The 17,707-nt window shown below is 35.4% G+C and overlaps 1 protein-coding gene across 1 annotated transcript in view; it reads right to left on the reverse strand.

Moving 5' to 3' along the window:
• The window catches only part of CFAP47 (cilia and flagella associated protein 47), a 280,168-nt gene that overhangs the window by 131,456 nt on the left and 131,005 nt on the right, over window positions 1-17,707 (reverse strand). Inside the window, exons 47-49 of the mRNA XM_048288836.1 lie at window positions 14,960-15,103; window positions 13,234-13,407; window positions 3,693-3,804 (exon numbers count right to left, since the gene is read on the reverse strand). Coding sequence (XP_048144793.1) covers window positions 3,693-3,804; window positions 13,234-13,407; window positions 14,960-15,103 — 430 coding nt within the window. The remainder of the gene's footprint in view (window positions 1-3,692; window positions 3,805-13,233; window positions 13,408-14,959; window positions 15,104-17,707) is intronic.

The following is a 17,707-nucleotide window of genomic DNA, read 5'->3' on the forward strand; positions in this document are numbered from 1 at the left end:
CTTTCAAGCTTTGCTACCAATGCATTAGACTCAATTTGTCAGGGTGATGCAGGTGAAGAGGAAGTGCTCAAAGCAAACAGGCAGGTACTGGAAATACAGCAAAGGCTACAAGAAACTACAAAAGTGATCTTTCTCCCTCATGGGTGTTTATGATTCCATTGAAATTAGAGTGATCAGAAGATCAATTTTCAGAATTCCAGCAAACAAAGAAATGGAAAATATTTTTTTTTCCAATGCCAGTGTTGAATGGAAAATACTGTTAAACAAAAAAGTTGAATCAACTCATTTACAGGCCAGAATGTATTGGCATGATCTCCACCACCACACTACAATTGTCCTACAGCTGCATCTGCCAGGCCTGGAACATGCTGCCTTTTTTCCTGAATTTAAGTTTCAAAGCAGCATAGAAAAGCACTGCCTACTAAACATAGATTTAGTTAAAAAAATAATGAAAGGTGAGACATAAAGTTAGAAAGCTCCTTTCTGAAAGCTAGGGGGTTTTGTGGATAAAAGGGCACTGGCTATATAAGGTGTGTGTGGGTTTTTTGCACAAGATATATTCAAGTACTATGAGTTTTGCTCTATTCTAGAAAAATTCTGGTCTATTCTGTGGAAAGCAGAAATAAAAATTTGATAAAATATAAAGCAACCTGTAGAAGACACTTTATCAAACCTAAAGAAAATTGCTCAATTACTCAGAAAACAGCCTGCTGAAGAATTTTATGTAGTGACAGAATCGTGTTTGAGGTGTTTTTTGCTATTCTTTCTGTGTTAAAGCTGTCATGCACCTACAAACTAGCTGAAGCATGTAATATTAGCCCTCTATTGGAATTCTTCCAAATGGGCTTTAGAAAATAACTGGGGCCATTTTTAGCTTAGCAACCATAAAACAGCAAGACAGAAAGCAAAAGCAGCATAATTTTGCAGCCATATAATTCTGGAAATAAAAGGACTTTGAAAGTAAATGAAAAATGCAAACCATTTGCTCAGTAAAACAACTTACATAGTAAGAGTTCTTTTAGTAGAATTTATTTTAATATGATGAAAACAGTATCAGAACACCAAGTCTACAGTTTTACACTTACAAGTTAGGAAGTTGTAGACTTGAAATTATTCATTGGCACTATGACAGAGTCTTCAGCCAGATATCAAAATAGTTGTTCTTTTTCTCCTAGGAGGATAAAATTTGCTCCCTCTGCAGATAGCTCTGGAGCATTGCTTTTTAGTTTTAGTCCATATTCACGCCATGTATTATTTGCTTCCTTCGAAACATATTCACCAGACTGAATAAAGAATAGTTTTGGTTTGGTTGTTTGTTTGTTTGGTTTTTTTTTTTTTTTTTTTGCGGGGGGGGTCAGGGGGGAGAAGGAGTGTTTAAATTATATATTTTTTGTAGTATCTTGAACCTAGAAAAGATTAAGATTCCTGAGTCCTGCCTAATTCCCACTTAAATCACCTAAATCTTATCTGTGATCCTCAAGATTCAGGCTGGCTGTTGAAATATCCTGAAAGCCCAAAATGCATACATATATATATCAGCTTTGACACTGAAGTTTCTCAAGACCTGGAAATCCTGCTCAGGAGAACAAATATGACTTCCCAGCCTTGCACAGTCTGAAGCAGGCAGACTTCCATTCTCCTTGAAGCCACAAAGAAAGCACTTCCTAACACGTTACCTTAGAGAGGACACTTGGTAGTTAGGTTTACATCAAACCTAACATCAGACAGCAAAATCAGCTGCTGCTTTTCAAACCTGAGACAGTGGCCTCTCTTCCCTCCACCCCTCTCCCTCCTACAGCAGCTGAATGATTAGAGAGTGTGCATGGATTTCTGTGAGAGAGCCAAACGTGTCTCTGTTCCAGAGGAAGGATGAACATGATTTCCTGAGGTAGTGATTAAAGCAAGCCCTGAGCCAGGGGGTGGATTGTCGATAACTGGGCCCCATTCTTTTCAAAGGATAACTTTAGCCTTCTATCAAGTTATTTTAAAGTGTAAAATAAATGAACTTTTCTGAGAAAAAGGGCATAGGTGGCTTCCCAGCATTTGAACCAGTAACTTTTTGTTGGGTTTGAGAGACTGACTGTTCTCTCTTTTTTTGCTCAGTGAAAATATAATACTTCAAAACATAATGGAAACCATTGTAAGAGAAGAGGAGAACACTGGAGATGTAGATCTGAACATGCCATCTATGTCCCTTTGAAGGCATGGCTTTTATCACCTGGTATTAATTTACTGTATGATAGATCCCTTGGAGCCTCTTCTACTGAAACTTTCATTACATATAAAAGTACCAGGGATTTTCTAAGGCAGAAAAAGAGAATATTCCTAAATCTTTAATGCTTAAAAAAAAGGGCATGTTAAAATATAGTACATCCTCAATATTTCCTGGTGCACATTTTTGATGGTTACAAATTTCATTGAAAGCTGATTCCTATTCATATAAAGAGATTTTTTTTTCAGGGCTACAGATCAGGGCACTGAAGTCTTCCTACAGCATGAGGTCAAGCTTTGTTACAAGTATTAATTTCTTGCACAAATCACTTGTGAATTGAGATGGCATTATTAGTTACATTTTACATATCAGGTAATAAAAACTAAATGGCCAAAGGAGCAAAGTAGTTTGACATCCTCAGGGACAAGACTTAATAGCTTTTTTTTTAATGCTGAGAAAACAGCTGTCATTAATCTCAATTGTTCAAGAATGTAGCAGAATCAAATGCTTGGCATTAGGAACCCACAAACTCAAAACTACACTCATTAAGCATGTTGTATTGAGAGATTTATGCATTATTGGGAAACCTCTTGCTTAAGAAGTCCAAATCCTTTCCTGAGTGCTATTCAGTTCCTTTAGGATGGTCTCTTCTGTATTCATAATTCCCTCCCAAACACCCTTGTACTTTGCTCTGCTGAGAGTTACTACAATAGTTACCCTACACGGAAAACAAAGACTGATTGTACAGCCTCATTCTCAAAATTATGCTTTTCATATTATGAGGCAAATAATGAGTGCCATGGAATTTTAGAACAATTACCAAACAATTAAAAATTACGAAATCTGAATTGTTATTAAAAAAATATGAGGACAAAATATTAATTATGATATGCTGACATTGGTTAAAACAAGAGTTTTGCTATTGTATTATAAGAATAACATTATAAACATGGATGGATGCAAATTGTGTACAATTAATTTTAGATCTCCCTAGACTCCACATATGTCAAAGAAAGAACTGAGTTTACTGCATTCTATTTATGTACTCTTGCCTTGTGGTCAAGAGATTGAGCATTAATTAAGGGAAAAAATCAAATTGTGGTCTCTGCCTTTAAATCTTTGGTTCTAGTAGTGCTAACATAGCTAAAGGTATTCAACAGGTTTTGGAAAATTAAATTTATGTCTACAAACTTGGTGATAATTCAAAACCATTACTTCCTATTTAGTCAATTTTCATGAGACAAATTAAATGCATAAAGTTGTTCATATGCTGGCATTTTTGAAGGACCTGACCACATATTTAGCACTAAGATACCTTTACAAATAAAAATTTGAGCAAACTTAAAAACCTGAATCCCCAGTAACTATAGTCCTACTTCCAGAAGAAAGATTATGCAGAACAAATGAAAGCATTAGATGTAAACAGATTTAATCTGCTAATTTTTAAGGATATTTTGCACATTTGAGTTCTAAACAGTACCGTGAAAGACTCCTCGTCTGCAGGGAGATATACTCAAAGTGTAAGCAGCAATGTCCTCTGGGCTGACAGTCAGATCAGGGTCACCACTCAGCATTGAGAGATTTGAATACACCTGGGGAAGACAATTCACAAAGAGGAAAACTCATCAAAAGCAAGTTACTGTTGCAAGAACACCATCGACACAATATCCACCTGCTTTGAAGAGTAGAATACAAAATATGGTATCAGTAAGTCCTAGATTTTATGCACATGAAAGAATACACACTGTAAGAGAAATGCTGCCATATACAGATCATATCAAACACAAATTTTGAAGTCATTGCCCAACGTGATCAAAAGCATATTGCTCAGACCATGGAACTACTTGCATATGCATAGATTTGCACAGTTAGGCCCTTAATATTTTACATACATTTTTGCTAGAAATATAACAAAGAGGTTCAGCAGTAGTGATCCATCTAACTAGACAGAGCAAAGCAAAATCTGAAGTGTAATTTTAACATCATTTGCTAGACCTCAAGTGACATTAAACTGTGCTCCTTTATATGGCACATTTTGTACATGGCACACGTGGTAACTATCTGGGCAATGGAGAGACCACTACAACTTTCACATGAGGATTTTTCAATTTTGCAAACTGTAAAGCTCATTGCAAGGATACAGGCTGAGTATTTTTTTACTTGCATCTCATTTCTTTCTCTCTTGTACAGGGTTGTACAGAGGTGTTCTCTGAGCAGCTGCTCGTGGAAGAAGCATTCAGGTCGGAGGCATCCCTGCGCAGAGCTGGTGAATGCCCACTGGAGCCACAGGTGGGGCAGCAGCAGCAGCCGGGTGTGGGAATGGCTCTGCTCACACCCTCTCCTCCTTTCCTCTGCCACTGGATGAGGCAAACCCCTCCTGAGTGACAGCAGTTTAAAGTGGCACTGAAATTTCTGCTCTCATCTACAGGTGACAGCTTTCCACTGAGGCACAGAGTCCTTTTAAAAAATCTCTTCAGGATATCATGCAGTACTGTAGGATGCTGCCATTTCATATTACATGAAAAACCAGAATTGTCTCTCTGTTGTTTTGAGTGAAATCACAAGCCAAATTAGAAAAGCTTGACGTTTGTTCCAGCTCATTTATTCGTTTCATTAATGACTACAGCTACCCTGTCAAGCATCCAAGTGGATACTTGCATTCTACAAAGATTTCTTTTGACACACTAACAGCATTAGATGCACATTCATTTTTTTAAGTAAATAAAGTTTTTTATTATTTTCTGTAGAAAAAAAGCCAATTCTTAAATCATCTTTTCTTCTGATACAGACAATCATTGCCTACAATGCATTCCCTCTCTGTGGTATTTATGTTAATGTAATCCCTTTTCAGGTGCTTGTTCTTCTAAATCCAGAACTTCTATTCCAAGTAACAGAGAAAAAAACTGTAAAGCAACAATCTTCCTCTTCCCCAATAAATCTGCATTTCAAACTATATATTAGAAGTCCAGCAACCAGAAAGAATAGGAAGAGACTACTTGTCAAGAGGCAAAAAAAGAAAGGCTGAAAAAGAGACGGATGAAAAGACTTGCTGAATTGGTATTTGGAGAAAAAAAATTGAAAAAAGTCTTTAACTTGTCAACAAAGAGGAAAGCATAGGAAAGTTGGGGCTGCTACACACGGAAGGAAGATGGGGAGGATTCATTTACTAAAACATAAACAATAAATTAGTCAAACTCCTATATTTATGGATTATTCCATTTCAGTTTACAATGAATGTACACAAAAGTAAAGGATAAGTACCTAAAAATACACCTAGGATAACAAAAATGAAAGCACATTATTAGGGACAGAAATAAGATTAGTTAAAATGAGATTTTTATTTAAGGGAAAAGTAACATGGAGACAGAAACAAAAGTAGGATAAATGTGATTAATTGAAACTGGATAAAAAGCAGAAGGGTAGGGTAATACAGTTTCTATCAAAGGCTGGACATACCAGACTAGTTTCTACCAAAAGATGTCAAAGTAAAAGGAACACTACTGGCATGGTTGACTATAAACATGAAATGCCTGTGGATTGCTGATGAGTAAATATGGACTGGAAATTTGATTCTCAGTCATTCAAGAGAGATTTTGGATACCTTTTCAGAGTAGTGAACTAACAGAAGCTAAATTATTTTTAAATGAATGAGTAAATTTAAATGAGTTCTTAATCTTAAGGAAGTGACTGTATAACCAAATAGGAAAAGGTTGAGTATAAGCAATGAAATAATGTCAGTACACGCATGGTCACTGTTTCAGTGTTTGATTCCAGATCCTGTCTCAAGAGACATGAAGGAATTCTCCCTTCCCTCCCCTGCATCAATTGAATCTTTTGGGATCCAACACTCACTAAAACTTGTACATAACTGATGCTGGCCTCAGTCTGCTATCACCTTTCCTATTGCAGTCATTAAACTCATATTCCTCATGCTGCTTGCTATTCCAGCCAAAACAAATAGTCACCATCTTATTAACAAACCAGCTCCATTCATTTACCAACCCTATTTGTCTCTACTATTTAAGTTATTTACACCTTAGCTGATCTTCAAGCAGTGGTCACAACAATACAGTCTCCTATTTCCAACTTCCTAAGAAGGTTTATGGTTGTAACAGGCATCACTCACCAGTTCCCTCTCATGTGCTCCTTAAATAGAACTTTGTCTTGCTCTAATGGCCATGTGATTTATCAGCTCTGTTACTGAGACTAATTAAATGATCAACCTCAGATGAAAAATGGATACTAAAATTGCATGCCCACACTTGCCCATTCACACAGGCAATTTATCCTAATATCAGAATTCATACCAAGAATGATTCTCATTTGTTCACAGACATTTGGGATTCTAATACGGCATAATGTTGTGTAACATCTGTCTGCTTAACTGTAGGTCTATTACAGAATAACAATACATCCAGGAATATTCAGAAAGGGAAAAAGTTGGAGAATTTACAAGTACATAAAGGGGAAAGGCCAGCAATTGCAGATTTTTATAACAATAACTTGTTGCAAAGATTTTGTAAGTTTAGAGGAAAGCCTGGATTGAAGCAACAAAAGAATTTATACACAGTAATCTTTAAGTTAACTTTCTTCTGAATATCAGAGAGAGAGCCATTTCTTATTACAATGCATTTTTATGAGGATTGTATGCAAGAATAGGACACCATTTTAGTCGCAGATGTAGCATTGAATAACCTTATATCCTATAACAATCTACAACACTGTATTACCAAAGGTACCTGAATATGCCTAAAAATATCTTCTGTGGATCACTATTGTTAGGCAAATATATTTTGAAGGAAGAAAATAGGGCATAAACTGGGGTGCTTTTATCAACAACAACAAAAATAATATTGATTTGCAAGCTACTCAAAATGAGCCAAGATATGGAATTACTTCTTCCAGTTAGTGGGAGAGGCAGTTTGCCAGCTTTTTTCCTACTGTGCAAGGAGAGAATGATGAACAGTTACAGGCAGATTAACCAGAACCCACACCAAGGGTGGGGTTGCAGAGATATGTACTTACAAACAGTATTTATACAGAGAGAAACAGGCAGATCTGCACATACACACCGAGGCACACACAAAATTAATCGGGCATAAATAACTGCAGTTTCTTTAGATATATTACATCATTTCACTATCACCCAGGAAACTAGAATTTCAGAATAACGCAATGGACCCAAAATGTAAATTATTATTAACATTATCATTGTGACCCTGCACAAAATTTGCTCAAATCAAGCCATCTCCAATAATTTATTTTTAAAATTATAGTATTCTCCATAGTCTTATACCTCAAGTCATTATTTACACACAGCCAGAAAGTATAAATGGATTATACAGAAAGTATAATGGATTTATACATGTATAAAATGCTGCAATTTTAACCTAATGTATCAGTCACAGGTTTGAAAACTCATTCTGCAAAACTGTAACATGGCTATTTAACATGAATAGAAATGGAAAACCAAACTTCAAAATTACAGTAACTTTTTCCAGAGTTGAATAACCAAATAAGCATAACTCCAAAAACTTCAAGGCAAAGTGGTGAATGGATATAAGAATATAATCAAATATACTTAAATTCCATTGTCTCTCAGTATAACAAAGACAGTAATATGTTCAAGGTTTCCATTTGAAAATTGTTTCTCAGGTCAGTTTGACAATATTGAGAGGTTCTACTTAGCAAAAGTTAATGTGCTTTGACACTAGGCCAGAACTGGGTCTGGGAGAGTGACTGATCAATCTAACAAGATTCTTTCCAAAGCTCACAAGAATGGCAGTTTTTCCAAAAAAGCCCCCATTACTTCCCCTGACCCACCTTTCAGTGCAAACTTTCCAAATTCCTGAGTTACTAGAAACTCATTTAATTCTTGCAATCACTCTTAGTTTGCCACCAGCATGTTACCACACTGAAGCAAAACATCTTTGCATTGCACTGAGTATATTCCCCAAATAATTCCTGCCTGTTCAGCTGCAGCCTGGAGTTCTACATAATGAAGAGTGCTACATAATCCAGATTTGTTCCCAAGACAGGCCACCTGTCAAGACCACTAACACATTTCAAGGAATAAATCTGACCTAAGACCTTATTATACCCTTAACTGATCTAAAAAATTCACAACTAATCATCAAAAAAACACCTGGCAACAACTACAGCTATTCTTAAATTCTGTAGGCCTTCATATCATTCGTTATTGCTACAAAGAATGCCTTTTCTTTAGTGAAAAGAACCTCTGTTACAGAAGTTCTGGTAGATAATGTGGAAGCCAAAAGGACTGAAATTGGAAGGACAGATAAAAATTGAAGGATTATGGAATATACACATCCAGCTGTGATTAAAGCATATAAACTTGGTGACCTTGAGCAATCAGGTTACTGCACTTGCACGGAATTTATTCTCAGAAAATCTCAGATACATTACCAAACAAGAGTTAGGCTGAACAGGGAAGCCCCTCATTAAAGGTTTATGGTACATGATTTTATGACTTTGAGGCATTTCTTACAAATACTCAACCTTCATGTCATTGCTGAGGTGACATTGTAAAATCCCAGAACGGAAACAGCAAGAATAGAGAAATAAACACCTTGAAGAAGAGGGGATTTCTTTTTTTTTTCATTATGTATTTATTCTACAATAGTTTTATAAAATACTAACAGTTTGTATAACCTAATGCCTGCAAGTAATTTAACTGGGCCTAGAGATTCCCCTGGAGAGTTTAATTTAATGACATCTATTTTGAACAGCAATGAGAAAAACAGTTGCACAGTTTTATATTTTTATTGCAAAACCATGCCTTGAAAGAATTAGGCACCTTTATAGCTAAAATTTCTATCAAAGGTATCAAGGAGCCATGAAAAAATTGGGCAATTATTTATATCTAGTAGACAAAGACTTGTATAAATAAAGAAGAAAATTGCATAAAAAATTTTGTCATGAGACTGAGAGATTGGATTTTCATAGAGATGCTTCACACTTCCTTTTCTGTAGGAGGAATTGAATGTAATTTTACAGACACTAAAATCCATTTACACTGCAGTCACCTTATATTAATTCATCATCAGAGAAGGATGTGCTCTCTGCATGATATTACATATGCACAAATTCTTTATGAATTCTGTTGTGATTTTTTTTCATATCCAGGAGTAAGTTAATCACAAGAAAGACTATTTGTTGTAAGATCCCCTAGAACCAACCATGAAGAGCACAGTGCCAGCAGTTCCCTAAGGTTTACACATCAGTCAGTAGAAAAGAATTCATAAAACCATTCACACTTTTCAAGGGAATTAATGGAAATTATCTTTTTAATCATGGAAATCTTTGTGGGAACTGAAAGTGTTTTGCATAGAAGTTTAAAAGGTAGATTGATGCAGTCATGCACATGACCTCCACTGAATCACAAAGGCACTTCTTCCCAGCTCTAGATTCACACTAATGGTTGCACAGACAATCAAACCACATATACAAAAATTATTGCTGCCCCAGACATAAACCCTCTGTATATGATTGAAAAGGAAAAAAGCATTATTCAGCTGGAAGAGAGCTGTCTTTATGCAGTAAAGGCAAGGATTATTTCCCTCTTCCTCCTTCCAGACTTAAATTTCATTTTAAATAGTCACTTTTGCAGTAGTACCCTCATTTTGGCTTAGGCTATTAGAAAAATACAGCAAATACTGAGAAACAGAGTAGAATATACACAATGTAATTCTGTTTTTTAACGAAATGAGGGGTCTTGTTAAGTTTATAGTTTAATATATTCAGTTATTAAAATGGAATAGTGAAGCTAAATTTACACCTCAAAGGCAAATTTACCCAAGTATTAGTTCAGCTAAATTACTTATTGCTAAGTATTCATCGTGCAGTAAATTGTTTATGGACGTGCCTGTAAATTATTGTGTTTGTCAGCTACTGGCACATCTCATACCATTCTGGATATAGGCTGAGCTTTATTACTTCAGTAAATGAAATTCTTATGTTTGGGGGTTTTTTTAATATCATGTATGTCCCAGTTAACCTGTGAGAAATTACTTCATATGGTGGATACACTCCAGCAATGCAGGGTGTATGGGGCACATCAACCAACCAATTCAATAATGAAGATATTCCTTAGGCAACAAAATTACAAAAGATCCCATCAAAAACATATCCAAAACTATTACTTTTTGGATTATCTTTGCTCTGTCTGCCAAGACTGACAACATTCCCTCTTCCTAATCACCAATTTAGCTACTGCACAATACAGAAAACTGTCAGAGATGCTGGATTAAACAGGAGAAGGAGTTATTGGGCTGCCAGCAACTGCCCCCAAGGGAAACACCAACAAAGACAAAACCAGTGCTCTGCTTCACCACAGACTACCCAGATATTACAGTAATCAGGCAGCATGGAATGAACAGCAACAAAGTTAGAATCATTTCTTTTTCCTGCTGTCCTTTGTGCTATACACATCTGAGTAAATAAAGTTTATTTTGCATTTCTGACAAGGCTGTGGGTCACAGTTCCCTCTAAGAGAAGGTTTTCTGCATTGTAATAACTACAGATACTTGTGATCATGTTCTGGATTTAGTGATTAAATCCTAATTTACAGGCAGACCCTTGTAGAAATAAAAGCAAGCAAATGATCTTTGCTCACTCCAACAGCACAAGACACTACATGACATCTGCTGGAGAGTGCTGGAAGTGATTGATACTGTTTGCTTTGTTCAGGGGACTCCAGGAGCCTTTGTAACCATGCCTTTTCCAGCCATTCCAGCCCACCTTGCTCCAACAATTGTTCTGCAACTGCTTCTGGGTAAGAAGCTAGCATAGAGAAAATGCATTATTCACACGGATTAATTTATTATATGCATACAAGCATGAAATAGCTGACCTTACTATTTCTCTCCCAAAGGTCCCAGAGCAAAAAGAGCACACACACTTGGACTGTCACAGAGATAAAAAAAGCACAAAAAACCCCACATCACAAAACCAACCAAAACCAGATTTCAGGGCCCAGAGAACACCCTCAAGGAGGTCAAAGTTCAGTCAGACCCAGCTCACCCTGGAATAGTTACAACTGTCATAAATTCATTTAATGCAAAATTTCTGAAAAAGACATACAATGAATAATTTTAATATATTCATTTTGATGTTTGTTATTTCTGTGCCTTTCACTTACATTGGCACAAAAAAATTGAGTTCACACGAAATGGGAAAGCAGAAAAAATAGTTCTGTTGCCAAAAACATCCACTTCTTCCAGAGATAAAAGCACAAATATATTAGAAATGCAAATGCATTCACATCTAAAAAACTAAGACTGTTGAAAAGAAAAAAAAAGCGGGCGATGCCAAAAAAATATTTTACTTTGTTTTGGGGGATGATAATGAGTCAAAACATAGGAATATGAACCTGGACCTTTCTGTGATATACAAAGTTTACTAAATGTAGATTGACCTGTAAAAGTGAAAACCTGGAAAACTGGAGACTAGCAAGAAGACATCCAAGGAAAGATTTTCACTTTCCATGAATTACTTAACAGAACACTGCTGCTAGTATATACATGATCTCTCTTTATATCATAAAATCAAATCACTCACTACCATTACCTTTCCATTTGAATAAAGGAGCATTTGGACCTACTGGCACCAAGGCAGAGAACAAAAATCATTCAGTTTCCAAGTCCACACTAATCAACTAGTCAGATTTTATCTTCTAGAATGTACTTTGTCTTATTTTCAATCCTTCCCCAAAAGAAAAAACTAAATATATATAATAATATATAATATTATATTATATATATATTATATATTATATATATAATATGTTATATATATAATATATTATATATTATATATTATATGTAATATTTATATTATTTATTGTATATTATATGTAATATTTTAGCTGACACTCCCCTGCATTGTTTCAATAGATTGAGCCCTCCTGGCAAACACTGTATGGCCACAATCTCTGGATGTTATCTACTCTAGATTTAAATGCCATGATAGAGTCACAAATATGGATTTTCTTTTGCAAGGTGGAAGATGTTGCTGCTCAGGAACTTCTCTGAAGCTGAGAAGAAAAGCAAAATTTCATTTTTATTGCCCTAATGTACCTTCTGTCTCTGCTGGTATAGGACATGGGATCCAACATATAGGTACACAGGGTGAGGAATGCTACAGAAATACTTTTACCACTTTCAGATTAAACATACAGACAAGATAAATAGCAGAAAAAAATATGCTATTACAGTACTACAAGAGTTTTTTTAAATAGGAAAATGTGTTGGTGTAAATACAGTTATAAAATATAGTTAATGGAACATATGAAAAATAATTATTATATTTAATAGTAAAAATATGTTCTTGAGCAAGAAAATTAACAAAACTGCATTTCCTAAGAATTTGGGTTAACCTCCCCAGTGACCCATTGCCTTTCAACAACTCCAGTGATTACCTCTGAATTTTTTCTTCTATCAGCAAACACACAAAGTATTGCCAACTTCCTCCAACATTGCTGAAACAACAGCTGGGTAATAGACAGTAATTGGGATAATGGGCCAGGCCACTGGGCCATGAGAAATTCATGTATAGTGAGCTCATGCTGCAATCCTTCCCTTAGTAGGATAATAATTTTTGTCCTTTTCATGCAATATTCAATATGTTATGAAGATTTTAGGAACACAGTAATTCTCAGGCCCCCTTCTCTGATTTCAAAACTGATGGAGTTGTTTCAAAACGTTGGAGGAGGAAAGAGCAACAAATGAACAGAGAACAATTGCAGAAGTGCTGTCCCCTTGGAAACCAGACTAAAACACAAAGAAATCTTTTTTTTTCCAACATACAGTAAAATCACATATTATCACACAGATTTCCTGACTATAAACATATCCATATACTATAAAATATAGAAAATTTTCTCATGGATACATGAATTTTATTAGTGTAACTGCAATTACGGCAGTTGTTGCTACTGTAATACATAATGTATAGGTCCTTCTACAGAAAAAATATTTGTCACATTATTGCAAAAAAATTACCTTGTATTTTAACATCTTCTTGGTATAATTGTGCACCCATAAGATTTTATGACAGACCTTTCCCACTTGGCACTCTATCACAATACAATCCTGAGGCAGAGGTTTCTTCCCTATTCCCTTAAGACTAAAGATGTTCTGAGTTCCAGCTGTAAGATTTCTCAGAATAAGCCTTCCCTGTGACAAAGAAAGGAGAAAAAAAAAATGTTGCATTACTGTAAAAGTCCCCTCTTGCTACCAAAGCAACAATCTAGGTGAGAAAGCATGCTTACAAGAAAGTGCTCCTATTGACCTTTATAGTTCTTAAGTAAACTCCGTTGCTAAACAAAGAAAACCAGAGAAACAAAATCTTTTATTTTAAATTCTTCTACACTATTAAATTCAACATTGAAAAGTTTTCATATTTCTAGGTTTTATACTTCTTGGCTTCTTCTTGAAAAATAAACATCGAAGAACGTATGTTCTCATGTCTCCTTGACTCTCATATAATATTGAACTTTGCTCATTGAGTGTTTCCACCTGCCCTTCACCTGTCTTATGAGCACAGTGTTGAGCCTGAAGAAAGGGAGACTCAAAAGAACCACACTGCTCTCTACAAATACCTGAGAGGAGGTGGTGGTGGGGTGGGGATGGGTCTCTTCTCTATGTCTCAAGTGAAAGGTTGAAAAGAAATGGCCTTAAGCTATGCCAGGGGAGGTTCAGATTGGATATTAGAAAGAGGTTTTTACTGAAAGAGTGGTTAGACATTGGAATAATTCCCCAGCGAAGGTGGTGGAGTCACCTTCTCAAGAGGCACCTGGATGTGGCACTTGGGATATGGTGTAGGGGTGATTATGGTGATGGGTTGACAGCTGGCCTAGATAACCGTGGAGGTTTCTTCCAACTCGGATGATTTTGTGATTCAGCTAAAATGTTCTTCCTAATCCTTTGTCATCAAAGTATCCAGGGCTTTTGGCTTTTAATAATTTTATAATACTGGAATCTTAAACTGCATCATATTTGGTTGGTAACACATGCAGAAGGGTTATTTATGTTTCAAAGAACTTTTTTTATTTTTTTGTCTTTCACAGTTCACATACTTCAACAGCAACTTGCAGTCAAAATCTCTCAGCTGGGACAGAGACAAAACCACAAATACAGCTTCTTGCTGAAGGTGTCATAGCCTTTGCTCTGCTCTTCATTTTAGCATTTGGAATAGTGATTACTCTGATGGCAAAAGCAGCTGTGAAATGGTGGCTTAACTTGCAACAGAAATTATTTTACTAAATAAAGTACTCATCACATAAATTAATTTGTGATGTAGGCATGCAACAAGAAATACTCAATGTTAGTACTTAATTACTTAGGTAACAAATTACACTTTAATATAAGTATTTAAATTCAGAATAACAATGTATATTTTTGTGATAAAAGTTCAGAATTTTTACAGAATAACTGAAGGATTGAAGGACTTGGCAGAAACAAATAGAATTGAAGGATTTTATAGAAAATCAAATAAAGAAGACATGAGAATATGTGGTGGGGAAATCTATCATACATAAGATTTACAAAGTTAGTTAATTTGTGTTTTTACTTCAGATAGTAGGAAATCTTACCATCTCTTTCTCTCAAGCAGATGCTTTAATATTAGCAACTGTCTACACACTTCCATAATTTGGATACTGGTGATAATTTTCTTGGTAGAAATTTTTAAATCCTTTTTAAATATTGAAACTAATTTCTCTCTTACCATTATCACACACTCAGCCACCGGCTTGAACGTGAGAGGATACTGAGCTGTTTCACCTCCACGCACATTTATTACAGGAGGGCCATAAAAACACTGTCCTTCCAAAACTGCTTCAAACCTCCAGTCCTGACTGGACATGTTACTCTGAAAGAAAATCAAAGATGTAAATTAGATTATGCATTTAAATTTTTTAATGTGCATTTCAGCTTTCACTTGCAGCTATCACCACATCAGAGCACAGTACTCATTTGCTCCAAGTACTGGTTCAGAGTGCCTTTGGGGAGAATAAAAGCAGTGTATTTTAAAAATTAAATAAGCTAATAATAAATCTGTTATTCCTGGCAGCCAGAGGTACAGAACCCCTACTTTCAGTAGCAATACTGTCAGCAGGAATACTCATTAGAAGAATATGAGCATGATCTAGCTAATGGTCAAGATGGAATTTGTAAGTATCATCATAAACATTTACAAGTATCTTTATGGTGCTGTTTAATGCTTGCCAAAATTCTGTTCCTATTCCATCTGTAGAAAATCTTAGTGTACCTCTTTGAAGTGCTGATGTGGTGTGCTGGCTCATTTGGCCACTGACAATGTTACAGGATCAGTCTTGCTTATGAACTGAGAACTCAATCTCCAAAGGAGAATTTACAGTCCTGTGTTCTCAAAATCTGGTCTTTCAAGAGACTGAACTACTTTAAAGAATGCCTGTCCTGAGCAATATGAGCATGAGCCTATTTAAGAAACATGTCTATTGTGCATCCAGATGTATCACAAGACTGCTTGATTATGGTAAAAAGTGAGATCTTTCATAATACATGCTTAGGGGGTGCCTAAAAATAATAAAACTAAAATAATGCTATTCAGCATCCTACTGTTTGAAGGAACCAGATGACCAAACATCCAGTCTGACAAAAAAAAAAAAAAAAATTAAAACTTATCTGAAAGATAAAATAAAGTGTCACTCATGAGCTAATACATGCCTTGTCAAATAGAGAAGATTAATCTCATCTGATCTATGAAAAGAGAAAGTAATCTTTTGACCTACAATGGTCTTCATCCATGGAAAATTGTATATAAACATCAGAGATAAAGAATGGATTTGAGGGAATGGAGATGATACTTCAGTCTTTGTTTCTTTCTAAGAAAGTCTCAGAAACAAAGAATCTGTGGTCAGCAGAGCTAACCCAGAGCTACCCACACCTGCAGTATCATCTATCTAAGGTTTGATTAATATGTATGATTAATGCTTCACTGTTTGGTGTTAAGAGGTAAATTTCCCAGTAGTTGAGCACATATGCCTGCTTGGAATGTTGAGGCTTAATGTAGTGCCTCAGTTTTACAAAAAACTTTGATCACCATGTCTCCAATTCTCTAATAACAATGACATCATCTCTGGTAGAAAACACAAAAGGAAAAATTATTTGACTGATGTCCTCATGCCAAGGATAAAATGAAAGGGGAAAAAAAGACAATAAAAGTTGATTTTTATTACCATCCTTTTTTTTCTCCACAATATCAGGAAAAACTTTATCCTTTTGAAAACCAGCTTGGGCAGCTTTAAAATTGGCAGGTCATCACTCTCTGCTAATATAACATTTTAAAAGTTGGGATAAAGGAAAAACATCATCAAGATTGGTCTAGGTTCTAGAGGAGGACAGTGAAAATTTGGGTGCTTAAGTTGTTGTATTTTCAGTGATTTCTACTAAAATTGGTATCAGATGTTTCCTCTATCCACAGTAGAGATGATTACATCAATATGTAGCACAAGTATTTCTTCTTAATCTCTAACACAAAATCTTGACATCTGGAGAAATGTAGTTGACAAACATGGTCACTTTGAAATTCCTTTGTAACACAGCTTAAATTCCTAAAAGTATCTTCTGAAGAAAGATATTAAGGTCAACCATAAACATTAGAAAATTAAAAGAAAATATTTGTCAAATTCCACTCCTTTATACTTGTTCATTACTAGTTTTAATTAATTAATCATCTAATTCCTACAGGATCTCTGCTTAATGCAAAATCTTATCCAAAGCCTGTCAAGTCAATTCATTTAAACACAATTAATGCTAAAGGAGTCAGAATCTCCTCACAGTATTGTAGGTGGTTCAACCCAAACTACATAATAATTGAATTGGACCTATACCTGGAGAGTCTGAAAGGCACAGATGGAACGGTTACATTCATCTCATGCTTGAGAAAATTATGGAAACCCCAAAAGAAGCTAATCTCTGATCTCAGATTCAGCTGGGTTCTTATTCTGCTTCTGTGACTGATTCACTGCCTGGCTTCAAGCAAACCAGCTGACCATTTAATTTGCTCCATTTATAAAGTGTTCCACCTAACACAAGTGATGACTGTTAGTTTGCTTGTGTCTGTAAAGTGCTTTGAGCAATAAATATTCAGTTCAAGAAACTAATTTTAGCAGGTTGAACAACCTCACCTTCAGCTCCCAAATGAGCATGTCTTTTTCCATAGAATATTTTAAAAAAACTTAAATGACAAATACAATAGTGCTAACAACAATATAAAAATATGGAAAAACTTCTGATAGATGGAGAAGCTCCAACTAGAATGAGTGTATATAGAAATGTAAAGTATCTAACTCCTAAAAAGAGTAATACACATTTCATATACTGAACATGAAAGAAACCTTGTGAAAAAAATAATGTACAGGTACAAAATTAACCTTAGGATGTAAAAGAACAGGAACAACTTCACACTTTTATATTTGTTTGTCCATCAATG

Source organism: Corvus hawaiiensis, chromosome 2 (assembly GCF_020740725.1).
Source record: "Corvus hawaiiensis isolate bCorHaw1 chromosome 2, bCorHaw1.pri.cur, whole genome shotgun sequence".
Classification (NCBI taxonomy): domain Eukaryota; kingdom Metazoa; phylum Chordata; class Aves; order Passeriformes; family Corvidae; genus Corvus; species Corvus hawaiiensis.